A 15,990-nucleotide genomic window follows, 5' to 3' on the forward strand; every position below is an offset into this window, starting at 1 on the left:
AGAAAAAGTAGCAGGAATCAAGCTGATCACCTGAGGACAACATGAAGATCGAAATGAGCAAACCTGCCGTAAGATTGTGTCTTTTATGTGGAAAGAGCCCTACTGTGCACCAGGCCCACACACTGATATCCTGCCAATGATTACATGTAGGGATTCAGACATGGAGACTCAGCACAGGGACTGTGCACTGAAAAGCTTTCACCTTTTTACAAAGTGAACTGAACCATATCTGAAGGTCAGTGTATTCTGTCAAATCAGCAGAAAGTTGAAAAGCGTGCATCCCAAAATGAACTTTCTTCTTTTACAGACTTCAGATATACAGCTTGATATGGAAAAAGGAAAGATAATCCTGATGCTGGTGCGGTGCGCCTCTAAAGGCCTACATTCAGCAGTTTGTCCAAGGAAACACACACACACACACACACACACACACACACACACACAAGCACAGAAAATCATGAAGAGGATTTGGGGCCTGATAGGACTCCCTTCCTGAAAGCCTGAGAATGTACAGTTAGAACTAAGGGCTTTCCTTCCAAGTCTTTCCTAAGTCACTTGGGGAAGTGGGGGAGCTGCCTGAAAGAACTAAATCCAAGTGGAACTTGTGTGTGTGTTTTGTTTTTGATTTTTTTTGGTGTGTGTGTGTGGGGTGCAAATAAACAGTCACCTCCTGAGTATGTCTAACACAACCAGGCTCCTCTCCCAAAACAATGTTTTCCTCAGAGTCACAGGGCCCATCTTATAGGACAAATACAACTGCCTCAGGGATTCTGGCAGCGGTTTGCAGATCCATGTCGGCTTTGAAACGAGAGTGGCAGGTTGAGTCTTTTTCTCAGATTTGGCTACATTCACCAGGACCACACAGCTAAAGTGCTGAATGTGGACACATGTTGCTGTGGAGGAGCGCAGAAACTGATGAGACACGGCTTCACAGTTTCAAGTGTCTACGCGTAATATTATCAGGTAAACATCTCCATCCATCCATCCATTTTCTGTAGCCGCTGAATCCGTGGGTGGGGTCGCAGGGGCAGGTAAACATGGATTCCATTTAAATGTTACAAAGGTCAGGCAGCCCACACTGCTAAATCATTTGTGTCTTGTGGTATCTAACCATACAGACTGAATATGTCTCATCAATTTCTCAGATATCTCTGTGTCGAAGATTTCTTCTCCCTATTTCTGAAGAGGATTGAATTTGTCTTAAAGGATTATTTTTCCAAAAGCAGTCAACCCGGGGGAGGAGAAGTAACAAGAAAACACCTTTTTTCATAATATTGTTGAACTGGGGGCTGCACGTGGTGTGGTGGTCAGCCGTCGCCTCACAGCCAGAGGGTTCTGGGTTCAACTCCCAGCTGGGGCCTTTCTGTGTGGAGTTTGCAGGTTCTCCGCTGTGTGTGTGTGGGTTCTCTCTGGGCCCCATTGAATTGGTGGAGTGTGTGTGAGCATGCATGGTCGTTTGTCCCTGTGATGGACTGGCGACCCTGCCTCTCGCCCAATGACAGCTGGGATAGCATTAATGTTAGGTGATGTGAAAGACATGTACAGTTTGTGGACTTACAGGCAGGTGATGCAGGCTCTGTAAGCACTATCTTCTCACACAGAAACATGTGTGTGAATAATGTCAACTTAAAGTATCAAACGACTCAACGTGGCAATAGTTCAGTCAACAGATGGTGAAACTTTATGTCATTTTGTGTTCAGTTATTCTAAATGCAAAGGCTCAAAGTCTAGTTAAAAGCAAACTTTACATTTATGGTTCAAGAGCTGAAATGGTTGAAATAAGATGTTTATACATGAACCAACAAAAAAATCTATTTACTGTATTTGAGTTTAAAAAAAACTGGACAGCCGATTTAACACTAGTGTGTGGAGAAGTCCAGGAAACTGCTTCAGACGTGTTTTTCTAAGCTCTGAAGTGTCTCATTTTGTCAGAGTATACTCTGAGTATACATTATGTAAGGGACACAGAGGCACTCTGCATATTTACACTATACTTCTAAATCGTGAAGTGGTAAGAGTCAGAATTCCTCTGGCTGTGGTCTCAGCTGCCCTTCCTCTCACCTTTCACATTCATATAAATCATAGCACTGGAATGTGTTTTGATAACTTTATTATTGCAGATTCCTAGCTACCCTCTCATCCTAACTCCAAAACCAAACCAAACGGATCCAAAACCACACATCTATATCACACCATGGCTATTCACTGCCGGTATTCCAGTAACACAAATGTTACAGAAACATAAAGTATATGTTAAAGTCAGTGAAACCAAGTTTAATAAGGATAGAATACCAATGATCAGCGGAAAACACCAACTTACCAGATGAACATAGGGTACAAAGTAGCCATAGAGGGCGGCTGGTATGCCAAAGGCCCAGATGCGATATCCCACAGACCTCCAGATGTTGGTGTTGAAGATCTGGCTCATACGTGATCCTCCTGTTTGGGAATTTGTAGATTTGACTGGCAGCAGGGGCTTGTAGGTGAAGCCAGCCAGCATCAGAATGAACATAAAGATGCAGAGAACACGCAAGGTGTTGTGGAGGCCCACACGTTCGAGTAGACCCGACAGCACGAAGGGCAGTGTGATCGTGAAGAGGCTGCTGCCAGCAGTCACGATGCCATTCACCAGACCCAGGCGCTTCTTGAAGTAGTGGCCCAGGATGACTAGACTGGGCTGGTAGGCAAAAGAACAGCCACAGGCAAACACAATGCCATAGGTAAAGTACAAGAGGCCCAGGGACCTGTGAGAAAGGGACAAAAGGATGCATCACGCTCCAGCCTTGACTCAGAACTGAACAAAAATCATTCAACAAGAAGTCCCCCAGAAAACCATTAGGATTTTCTGGTGTCAAAGAAGCTCCATCAACCAGAAAACTACAAGATTAAACCAGAAAAAAAGACACTTTTGCTTAGATAACAATAAAATATAGACTAAATGTCATTGTATTGATGTAGGCACAGACGCCACTATCCTCAGCTAACCCCTTCACTGTACCACACCCATTACTGCTGAAACAAACACGAAAATAAAATGACATTTAACAGGTACTCAAATCAGAAAGCTCTCATAGAAACTGACACATCTGCTCAAATGATACAACGTTTCTGCATGACTTTTATCATTTCAACTCTGACACATTATACCAAACAAAATCATTCATGTTTGTGTCCCAATACGTTCAGAATGCTGCTTTAAAATGAGTTTCAAAGTCCTGAGTGGAGTGTTGGCTTGAGAAAAGACTTGCCAGCAGAGGAGTCCCATGACTGAGTCCTTTCCACAGCAGTGTCCTCTGTGAACGTCTGTCTAACAGTCACTCCATAAGCAGTTTTATTACGCAGTGCACCTAAAGTGATAACATGGTAACATGGCTTGTGGCTTTGCTTTCTCCCACGTAGACCAGCAGATTCTACGGAATCAGTGACATCCCAGTGTTTATCCAGAAGCTTGTTTTTGAAGATCAATGCAGATGCTACAGTTCTCACTCCTCTTCTTAAATGCAACCTTTCTGACAATGGACACACGATGTAATCAACAGCTACTAAAAGAAGTTGAGCTGTGACATCAGTTTCCAAAGTCAAGAACTGATGCTGACTCTGAGCTTCAAAGTAAACATGGACAGGAAGGATTCCATGAAATGACTGATTCAATCCATTTCTTACTTAACAAAGGAGCTGGCCAGCAGGCCAACCAGGCCGACGGCCGCACCACCAACAGCAGTCACTCTGCAGCCGAGAACGTCGGTGAAGACGCTGACGATGGGAGAGCAGAAGAAGATCATCCCCATGGAGAGGGAGCCCACCCATGCTGCAGGAGACACAGAGCCAGACAAGAGGAGTTATTGAGACCACCTAATGTGGGGAGTTATTAGGCAGTTATCATCATCTCACGTTCCCAACAGATAAGCTGCTAAGGAAATCAGTAGCTGGTTAGTAGACAGAGATGTTGCAACTAGTGAGCAGTGTTGCTGTTGTATGCATGCACTCATTCACTAACAGTGTGACACTAACAGTGTGTCACTAACAGTGTCACTAACAGTGTGTCCCTAACAGTGTGACACTAACAGTGTGTCACTAAAAGTGTGTCACTAACAGTGTGTCACTAACAGTGTGTCCCTAACAGTGTGTCACTAACAGTGTGTCACTAACAGTGTGACAGTAACAGTGTGTCACTAACAGTGTGTCACTAACAGTGTGTCACTAACAGTGTGTCACTAACAGTGTGACACTAACAGTGTGACACTAACAGTGTGTCACTAACAGTGTGTCACTAACAGTGTCTCACTAACAGTGTGTCACTAACAGTGTGACCCTAACAGTGTGTCACTAACAGTGTGTCACTAACAGTGTGTCCCTGACAGTGTGTCACTGACAGTGTGTCACTGACAGTGTGTCACTAACAGTTTGAAACTAACAGCGTGTCACTAACAGTGTGACACTAACAGCGTGACACTAACAGTGTGTCCTTAACAGTGTGACACTAACAGTGTGACACTAACAGTGTGACACTAACAGTGTGTCACTAACAGTGTGACACTAACAGTGTGACACTAACAGCGTGTCACTAACAGTGTGTCACTAACAGTGTCTCACTAACAGTGTGTCACTAACAGTGTCCCACAAACAGTGTCTCACTAACAGTGTCTCACTAACAGTGTCTCACTAACAGTGTGTCCCTAACAGTGTGTCACTAACAGTGTCTCACTAACAGTGTGACACTAACAGTGTGACACTAACAGTGTGTCACTAACAGTGTGACACTAACAGTGTGTCACTAACAGTGTGTCACTAACAGTGTGACACTAACAGTGTGACACTAACAGTGTGACACTAACAGTGTGTCACTAACAGTGTGTCACTAACAGTGTGACACTGACAGTGTGACACTAACGGTGTGTCACTAACAGTGTGACACTAACGGTGTGTCACTAACAGTGTGTCACTAACAGTGTGACACTGACAGTGTGTCACTAACAGTGTGTCACTAACAGTGTGTCCCTAACAGCGTGTCACTAACGGTGTGTCACTGACAGTGTGACACTAACGGTGTGTCACTAACAGTGTGACACTAACGGTGTGACACTGACAGTGTGACACTAACGGTGTGTCACTAACAGTGTGACACTAACAGTGTGACACTGACAGTGTGTCACTAACAGTGTGTCACTAACAGTGTGTCCCTAACAGTGTGTCACTAACAGTGTGTCACTAACAGTGTGTCACTAACAGTGTGACACTAACGGTGTGTCACTAACAGTGTGTCACTAACAGTGTGACACTGACAGTGTGTCACTAACAGTGTGTCACTAACAGTGTGTCCCTAACAGTGTGTCACTAACAGTGTGTCACTAACAGTGTGTCACTGACAGTGTGACACTAACGGTGTGTCACTAACAGTGTGACACTAACGGTGTGTCACTAACAGTGTGTCACTAACAGTGTGACACTGACAGTGTGTCACTAACAGTGTGTCACTAACAGTGTGTCCCTAACAGCGTGTCACTAACAGTGTGTCCCTAACAGCGTGTCACTAACAGTGTGACACTAACAGTGTGTCCCTAACAGCGTGTCACTAACAGTGTGTCACTAACAGTGTGACACTAACAGCGTGACACTAACAGCGTGTCACTAACAGTGTGTCACTAACAGTGTGACACTAACAGTGTGACACTAACAGTGTGTCACTAACAGTGTGTCACTAACAGTGTGACACTAACAGTGTGTCACTAACAGTGTGACAGTAACAGTGTGTCACTAACAGTGTGTCACTAACAGTGTGTCACTAACAGTGTGACACTAACAGTGTGTCACTAACAGTGTGTCACTAACAGTGTGACAGTAACAGTGTGTCACTAACAGTGTGTCACTAACAGTGTGTCACTAACAGTGTGACACTAACAGTGTGTCACTAACAGTGTGACACTAACAGTGTGTCACTAACAGTGTGACACTAACAGTGTGTCACTAACAGTGTGACACTAACAGTGTCACTAACAGTGTGACACTAACAGTGTGTCACTGACAGTGTGACACTAACAGTGTGTCACTAACAGTGTGTCACTAACAGTGTGTCACTAACAGTGTGACACTAACAGTGTGACACTAACAGTGTCTCACTAACAGTGTGTCACTAACAGTGTGTCACTAACAGTGTGACACTAACAGTGTGTCACTAACAGTGTGTCACTAACATTGTGTCACTAACAGTGTGACACTAACAGTGTGACACTAACAGTGTGTCACTAACAGTGTGACACTAACAGTGTCTCACTAACAGTGTGTCACTAACAGTGTGACACTAACAGTGTCTCACTAACAGTGTGTCACTAACAGTGTCTCACTAACAGTGTGTCCTTAACAGTGTGACACTAACAGTGTGACACTAACAGTGTGACACTAACAGTGTGTCACTAACAGTGTGACACTAACAGTGTGTCACTAACAGTGTGACACTAACAGTGTGACACTAACAGCGTGTCACTAACAGTGTGTCACTAACAGTGTCTCACTAACAGTGTGTCACTAACAGTGTGTCACTAACAGTGTCTCACTAACAGTGTGACACTAACAGTGTGACACTAACAGTGTGTCACTAACAGTGTGACACTAACAGTGTGTCACTAACAGTGTGTCACTAACAGTGTGACACTAACAGTGTGACACTAACAGTGTGTCACTAACAGTGTGACACTGACAGTGTGACACTAACAGTGTGTCACTAACAGTGTGACACTAACGGTGTGTCACTAACAGTGTGTCACTAACAGTGTGACACTGACAGTGTGTCACTAACAGTGTGTCACTAACAGTGTGTCCCTAACAGCGTGTCACTAACAGTGTGTCACTGACAGTGTGACACTAACGGTGTGTCACTAACAGTGTGACACTAACGGTGTGACACTAACAGTGTGACACTAACAGTGTGACACTGACAGTGTGTCACTAACAGTGTGTCACTAACAGTGTGTCCCTAACAGTGTGTCACTAACAGTGTGTCACTAACGGTGTGTCACTAACAGTGTGACACTAACGGTGTGTCACTAACAGTGTGTCACTAACAGTGTGACACTGACAGTGTGTCACTAACAGTGTGTCACTAACAGTGTGTCCCTAACAGTGTGTCACTAACAGTGTGTCACTAACAGTGTGTCACTGACAGTGTGACACTAACGGTGTGTCACTAACAGTGTGACACTAACGGTGTGTCACTAACAGTGTGTCACTAACAGTGTGACACTGACAGTGTGTCACTAACAGTGTGTCACTAACAGTGTGTCCCTAACAGCGTGTCACTAACAGTGTGTCCCTAACAGCGTGTCACTAACAGTGTGACACTAACAGTGTGTCCCTAACAGCGTGTCACTAACAGTGTGTCACTAACAGTGTGACACTAACAGCGTGACACTAACAGCGTGTCACTAACAGTGTGTCACTAACAGTGTGACACTAACAGTGTGACACTAACAGTGTGTCACTAACAGTGTGTCACTAACAGTGTGACACTAACAGTGTGTCACTAACAGTGTGACAGTAACAGTGTGTCACTAACAGTGTGTCACTAACAGTGTGTCACTAACAGTGTGACACTAACAGTGTGTCACTAACAGTGTGTCACTAACAGTGTGTCACTAACAGTGTGACAGTAACAGTGTGTCACTAACAGTGTGTCACTAACAGTGTGTCACTAACAGTGTGACACTAACAGTGTGACACTAACAGTGTGTCACTAACAGTGTGACACTAACAGTGTCTCACTAACAGTGTGTCACTAACAGTGTGTCACTAACAGTGTGACACTAACAGTGTGTCACTAACAGTGTGACACTAACAGTGTCACTAACAGTGTGACACTAACAGTGTGTCACTGACAGTGTGACACTAACAGTGTGCCACTAACAGTGTGTCACTAACAGTGTGTCACTAACAGTGTGACACTAACAGTGTGACACTAACAGTGTGTCACTAACAGTGTGACACTAACAGTGTCTCACTAACAGTGTGTCACTAACAGTGTGTCACTAACAGTGTGACACTAACAGTGTGTCACTAACAGTGTGACACTAACAGTGTGACACTAACAGTGTGTCACTAACAGTGTGACACTAACAGTGTCTCACTAACAGTGTGTCACTAACAGTGTGTCACTAACAGTGTGTCACTAACAGTGTGACACTAACAGTGTGTCACTAACAGTGTGACACTAACAGTGTCACTAACAGTGTGACACTAACAGTGTGTCACTGACAGTGTGACACTAACAGTGTGTCACTAACAGTGTGTCACTAACAGTGTGTCACTAACAGTGTGACACTAACAGTGTGACACTAACAGTGTGTCACTAACAGTGTGACACTAACAGTGTCACTAACAGTGTGACACTAACAGTGTGCCACTGACAGTGTGACACTGACAGTGTGACACTGACAGTGTGTCACTAAGAGTGTCACTAACAGTGTGTCACTAACAGTGTGTCACTAACAGTGTGACACTGACAGTGTGTCACTAACAGTGTGTCACTAACAGTGTGTCACTAACAGTGTGTCACTGACAGTGTGACACTGACAGTGTGTCACTGACAGTGTGTCACTAACAGTTTGACACTAACAGCGTGTCACTAACAGCGTGTCACTAACAGCGTGACACTAACAGCGTGACACTAACAGCGTGTCACTAACAGCGTGACACTAACAGTGTGACACTAACAGTGTCCCTAACAGTGTCTCACTAACAGTGTCTCACTAACAGTGTGTCACTAACAGTGTGTCCCTAACAGTGTGTCACTAACAGTGTGTCCCTAACAGTGTGTCACTAACAGTGTCTCACTAACAGTGTGTCACTAACAGTGTGTCACTAACAGTGTGACACTAACAGTGTGACACTAACAGTGTGTCACTAACAGTGTGTCACTAACAGTGTGACACTAACAGTGTGTCACTAACAGTGTGTCACTGACAGTGTGACACTGACAGTTTTTCACTGACAGTGTGTCACTAACAGTGTGTCCCTAACAGTGTGTCACTAACAGTGTCTCACTAACAGTGTGTCACTAACAGTGTGTCACTAACAGTGTGACACTAACAGTGTGACACTAACAGTGTGTCACTAACAGTGTGTCACTAACAGTGTGACACTAACAGTGTGTCACTAACAGTGTGTCACTAACAGTGTGACACTAACAGTGTGTCACTAACAGTGTGTCACTAACAGTGTGACACTAACAGTGTCACTAACAGTGTGACACTAACAGTGTGTCACTGACAGTGTGACACTAACACTGTGTCACTAACAGTGTGTCATTAACAGTGTGTCACTAACAGTGTGACACTAACAGTGTGTCACTAACAGTGTGACACTAACAGTGTCACTAACAGTGTGACACTAACAGTGTGACACTGACAGTGTGACACTGACAGTGTGTCACTAACAGTGTGTCACTAACAGTGTCACTAACAGTGTGTCACTAACAGTGTGTCACTAACAGTGTCACTAACAGTGTGACACTGACAGTGTGACACTGACAGTGTGTCACTAACAGTGTGTCACTGACAGTGTGACACTGACAGTGTGTCACTGACAGCGTGTCACTAACAGTTTGACACTAACAGCGTGTCACTAACAGCGTGACACTAACAGCGTGACACTAACAGCGTGTCACTAACAGTGTCTCACTAACAGTGTCTCACTAACAGTGTGTCACTAACAGTGTGTCCCTAACAGTGTGTCCCTAACAGTGTGTCACTAACAGTGTCTCACTAACAGTGTGTCACTAACAGTGTGACACTAACAGTGTGTCACTAACAGTGTGTCACTAACAGTGTGACACTGACAGTGTGTCACTAACAGTGTGTCACTAACAGTGTGTCACTGACAGTGTGTCACTAACAGTGTGTCACTAACAGTTTGACACTAACAGCGTGTCACTAACAGCGTGACACTAACAGCGTGACACTAACAGCGTGTCACTAACAGCGTGACACTAACAGTGTCACTAACAGCGTGTCCCTAACAGTGTCTCACTAACAGTGTCTCACTAACAGTGTCTCACTAACAGTGTGTCACTAACAGTGTGTCCCTAACAGTGTGTCACTAACAGTGTCTCACTAACAGTGTGTCACTAACAGTGTGACACTAACAGTGTGTCACTAACAGTGTGACACTAACAGTGTGACACTAACAGTGTGTCACTAACAGTGTGACACTAACAGTGTGTCACTAACAGTGTGTGACTAACAGTGTGTCACTAACAGTATGTCACTAACAGTGTGACACTCAGTTCACACGTCCGAGGACTGACACACATCAGAATTACCCCTTTTTAACCCTGTGCAGAGACTCCAATCAGTGTTCAGGGATCGGAGGCCTCAACACAGGAAGTCTGCACAGCAAAACAAAAGCCTGGATGATTTATTACACTCTTAGAACAGGTTCTGGGGACTGGATCTAGGTGAGGCGGTCTGGATGTGAATGAGACCTAAGAGGTAAGTGGGTGCTTGTCCATGTAGAGCCCTGTAAGTGATGGTGAGTGTTTTAAATCCTGTCAGTGACTGGAAGCCAGTGCATAGAGCGGAGCAGGGGGGCCATGAGAATATATTATATATATTATTTGACCTAGCAGCTGCATTCTGGATGGATGGTAAATGGTGAAGGACCAATTTATTGAGTGATGAAACGTTACAGTAATCAATGCGGGGTGAGATGAAAGAATGGAGGAGTATCTCCATGTCACCCTGGGACACCCCGGCCCTCAGTCTGCTAATGTTACGGAGGGGGAGGAAGGATTTTACCAGTGATTTTCTGTGTGTGCTGAATGACAGAATGACCTAATAGCACCCCTACATTTCTCACAACCGAACCGACTGAGGATGATTAGTCTCCGTTTCAGAATCAGCACAAACCAACCCCATTATTTAGCTGATCAGGTGACAGAATGTATAAATGCTGTAGATTACCATGAGAGAGTCCTGATCACATCTATATGAGTTGTGCTCTGGACTGTATTTTCTTGGGCAGTGGGAAACCCATTTGAACCTGTCTTGTCCTTCTCTACAGTATGTCACATCTTCAGCTGAATGGCGTATAAAGACGATACTATAGAGGTAGTCCTAGCTGAATGTAGACTGCAGACCGACCACAGGAAACATCTGCTGGACCTGCTTACTGCTCAGTCAGCACTCTTCTCTCAGTCTAAGGTTAAACCCTACCGAGTCACACTGCAGCAGTGCCCTGCTGGATGGAATCTTTTTTTGCCATTCAGCAAAACCAAACAGTGTTTGATGGTTCAGAAAATGGTCAGTAAGATTCTATCATTAAACGTGAAAAGAAGCATATGTAGAGTTGATGGATGGAAAAACACATAAGACATGTGCTTATACACACAGGTGTTTCAGCACTCTGCTCATATCATTCTTCATTTACAAAGTTGCAATATTCTGTATTCCTAAATACCAGGAGTACACATGATCTCAGATATGTACAGTAGAAAAAAGTTGTTTTTCTAAGTTCTGAGCCGGGTTAGATGAAACTTGTGGGAATGATAAGAGCAGCTGGAGTGTTTTCGCTGTCTGCTCTCGACATGAGTAATGAGAGAGCACTGTTTCAGGTTTCAGGGCTGCTGCTGCTCTAACTGCTATGTCTTTAGTCTATGAATCCCATGTCAGCCCATGCTGTCAGAGTATTATATCATTATTATTGCTGACAATAACATGCAAACTACTGTTACACTAAAAGCAAAATAATTGGAATCCTAACCCATTCATCCATTTTCTATACCCGCTGAATTTGTCGGTCGGGTCGCGGGGGGGCTGGAGCCTATCCAAGCGGTCATTGGGCGAGAGGCGGGGTACACCCTGGACAGGCCGCCAGTCCATCACAGGGCCACACAGAGACAAACCAGACAAACAACCACACACACGCTCACACTCACTCCTAAGGACAATTTTTAGAGACACCAATTAACTTAACATGTTTTTGGACAGTGGGAGGAAGCCGGGGAATCCTAACCCAGATTTGGAAATTTGATTCAATTTTAGTCAAGCTTCGTGGCCAGGCTCCATCATATCTCAAAGCAACTCTGGAACCTTAAGTTTGTGAACCTTAAAAAAATGTGCTTCTGACTCCTTTTGAAGTCCACCAACCTTTGTTATGCAGATTCCTGGGCCTGAACTGTTGTCATTACAGATAAAGTAAAAGAAGAGAGAGGTGTAAGAGGGAGACAAGGGACATGAATAAACATCAGATTTGACTTTACTGCCGGAGAGAGCTCAGAGAAACAGGATGACAGACAGCTGCAGCGTTAAGGCCTCGCTATGCTACTCCGTCGCTATCCGCAGAGAGCACAATTCTCTCATAATCCTTTAAAGATTTCATGGTTTCCCAACAGAACTCTTTGCTCTCAGATGGCAGGTGGACTTGTGAATTGTAGAGCTCCTAAAAGCAGAACGGGAGCTAGAGCCTTCAGTGATTAAAGCCCTGCTATTCCTTAACCAGCTGATCATTTGGCTTCAGGAGGCACAGAATCGAGGTTTGAATCAAACAGATTTGTTTTGATTCATTTGTTGCTAGAAAGCTTTTTATGAATTGGCATTAAGTTAATGGCACTAATATGGATTTTAAGCAATTGAACTAAAATTTACTATATCTTTGAGGTGCCTTGAGATTAAATAAAAGTCTTTGCTTGTCCCAAAGGTAAGTTATATTGTTGCAGTCATTTTTTTAAACTCTAAACTCTATTATTTCAACACTATCTCATAGAGGGTCAGTGCTGTTTTTTCATGTTCCTTAACTTGCAACATTCTTCTTTTTAAAATAGGCTTTAAGGGGTCCAGAGCAGTCCCCAGCACAGAGCCAGCCTTCTTTATTAGTTTGTTCCCTGGCATCCACCTGTATTTTCTGCAGCTGACTGCGTGGGATGTCAGGGCAACTGATCTGTAGTCACTGGGGGCAGATTAATGAGAATACTTTTTTAGGTAGTAGAACAAGGCCGGACGTCTTCCACAGCGCTGGAACTTTCTCCTGACTCAGGGCTGGGGCTGACACCATCTGGACCTGCAGCCTGGTTCTGGTTCAGTTTTTCCTGCTGCTTCTTCACCTGACTGCTGGAGACAGACAGGCTGGAGGGGGTGGCAGAGGAGGTCCAATGTTTCTTGATGTGGGAGAAGATGTTTGTGAGATTGTTTTAAGATCCATGAGTGAGGTGGAAGGTGACTTTATGGCGGTGTGATGTGGGTACAGGTAAGGTGTTAGGTCTAGCTGTGAGGCAGGGGAGGAACATGCTGAGTGTTGATCTGAACAGAACTTATTGGAATACGTTCAACTCATTGGCTCTATCCGGGCTTCCATCAGTCTGATCCTCTTTCACATTAAAGCCTGTGATCTTTTACATCCCTGACCACACAGCTCTCACATTGTTCTGCTGGCGCTTGCTTTTTTTAAGCTTTTTTCTTTACAACTCCTTGCTCTCTGTTACATTATTTTCCAGCTGCTTTTGAACAGTCCTCAACACTCCCTGCCTCCCTCCATGAAGGCTTTCTTTTGGATGTTTAGCAGCCTTTTCAGGGTTTGGCACTGGGGAAACACCTTACTATCCTTGTGGGAATAATACTTAAGCACATAGAACTTGAAGTAATCTTTCACACATTCAGTCATGGCATTGATATTATCTCCATGTGGTTCACAGACTGCATTCCAGTCTGTGGTCTCAAAGCATCCCTGCAGATCTTCTTCATCCTCCTGAGATATGTTTTGTAGTTTGTACAGTGACAGGTTGCTGCTGAACAATGGGTGCATAGTTGAAGGTGAGGAGAACCAGATTGTGGTGGGATTTTCCCAGTAGAGGATGGGCAGAGGAGCTGCATGCATATTTTACATTTGCATAGAATAAATCCCAACTTTTATTTTCTCTGGTGGAGCAGTTGACAAACTGTTGGAAAGTAGGAAATGTAGCAGACGTGTTCACGTGGGCAATGACAGTGAGACCTGGAAGGGCGTGATTGGGAGGAACGCCCCCCCCGATCTGAATCAGAGTGGTGTTTTGTTATTGGACTTCTGTGCTCGTCACGGACTGTCCATAACGAACACCATGTTCAGGCATAAGGGTGTCCATATGTGCACTTGGCACCAGGACACCCTAGGCCGCAGCTCGATGATCGACTTTGTGGTTGTATCGTCGGATTTGGAGCCATATGTCCTGGACAGTGGTTGCGCTAGACTTTTTCACTGTCCGTCATTTTGACGGACAGGGTCGTAAAAATTCCGTCATTGTCCATTATTATCCGTCATTTTATTTTAAATGGTAATATACAGGCTTTTAAATGGTAGGCTAATATACATATACAGGCTATATCCTAATGCTTATAATAACTCGTGTTTTATTGACTTATTTTCATTTAAAAAATAATTCACAGAACAAGTGTGTATTATCTAATATTTTTTTTATTTATGCATTTCTTCAGAAATTGACGTTCGGTCACTTGTGAACTCGTTTTTTTCGCTGCTAAAAACATTGCGGCTGTTGGGCATATGAACATGTTATTTTATAACGTCGAACGAAGAAAATTGTAGTGAAAATACGAACAGTCCACTTAGAACAATTGAAGTGAAATATGAACAGTCCACTTAGAATGGTTGCAGTGGTAATCTGGAATTGACCTGTTGTAGCTCAAACCTTCCTTCTGGCCCGCATTGATTTGAATAGGGAGCTCGCTTGTGTGTAATCGAACGCATCAATTGAGACTGCTGCCGAGGCGATTGTCATTAAATTTTGCGTCCTTGCCTCCGACAGACGAATTCTCATTGAGGTTTTAATTTTATTCTGAAGGCTGCGACGCTGGAGACTGGAATGACCAGCGCCACTTGTCTCCCAATGAAGCGATAAGAAGCCGGCAAGAGCATCTGAACGTGATGACAGCTAATCAATCGCTAATAAATTGCTAATTAATATGCACGAGCTTGCCACCACCAGGTCGGGTGTGAGGTTACCGGTAGGCTACTTTTATGATTCATCATCTGTCAAAGTTACAGACGGTTGGCTATCAGAACACCCTCGCGCAGCTGGCTACAATGTATCGGCCCACTGAACACCAAAGCTGCGGCTCAGATTGAAAGTTGGTGACGGCAATGAAACTTATGAAGAGTAAGAAAAATGTCATAACTTGCCTATGATTTCAATTGTGTGTTTTATTGTTATTTTTTTTATTATTGGTAATGGTAATGGTCAAATCCGTCAAAATGACGGACGGCCTTCAAATTTTTCCGTCATAGCTGAAAAAAATCCGTCAATGACGGACAATTGTCGGTTAACGCGAACTCTGGTCCTGGACACTCGGGAGAAGCTGTCAACTGATCACCACCCGGTGGTGAGTTGGCTCCGCTGGTGGGGGAGGAAGCCGGTCAGACCTGGCAGGCCCAAACGTATTGTGAGGGTCTGCTGGGAACGGCTGGCGGAATCCCCTGTAAGGAGGAGTTTCAACTCCCACCTCCGGCAGAGCTTCAACCATGTCCCGGGGAGGTGGGGGACATTGAGCCCGAATGGGCCATGTTCCGTACTTCCATTGTTGAGGTAGCTGACCGGAGCTGTGGCCGTAAGATGGTTGGTGCCTGTCGTGGCGGCAATCCCTGAACCTGCTCGTGGACACCAGTAGTGAGGGAAGCAATAAAAGCTGAAGAAGGAGTCCTATCGGGCCTTTTTGTCCAGTGGGACTCTGGAAGCAGCTGATGGGTACCGACAGGCCAAGCGGAACGCAGCCTCGGCAGTTGCTGAGGCAAAACCTCGGGCTTGGGAGGAGTTCGGGGAGGCCATGGAGAACGAAGAGTTTCTGGTCCACCATCCAGCTCAGGGGGGGGGGAGCGGTGCACCGTCAACACCGTGTATGGTGAGGGCGGGGCTCTGCTGACTTCAACTAGGGACGTCGTGAGTCGGTGGGGGGAATACTTCGAAGGCCTCCTCAATCCTACCGAGACGCCTTCCGATGAGGAAGCAGAGTTGGGTAGCTC

General features: G+C 44.7%; 1 protein-coding gene across 1 annotated transcript in view; it reads right to left on the minus strand.

Moving 5' to 3' along the window:
• The window catches only part of slc16a10 (solute carrier family 16 member 10), a 54,291-nt gene that overhangs the window by 10,715 nt on the left and 27,586 nt on the right, over positions 1-15,990 (minus strand). The window contains exons 2-3 of the mRNA XM_075458975.1: positions 3,664-3,808; positions 2,321-2,744 (exon numbers count right to left, since the gene is read on the minus strand). Of these exons, the coding sequence (XP_075315090.1) occupies positions 2,321-2,744; positions 3,664-3,808 (569 nt within the window). The remainder of the gene's footprint in view (positions 1-2,320; positions 2,745-3,663; positions 3,809-15,990) is intronic.

This window comes from Odontesthes bonariensis, chromosome 24, assembly GCF_027942865.1.
Source record: "Odontesthes bonariensis isolate fOdoBon6 chromosome 24, fOdoBon6.hap1, whole genome shotgun sequence".
Classification (NCBI taxonomy): Eukaryota; Metazoa; Chordata; class Actinopteri; order Atheriniformes; family Atherinopsidae; genus Odontesthes; species Odontesthes bonariensis.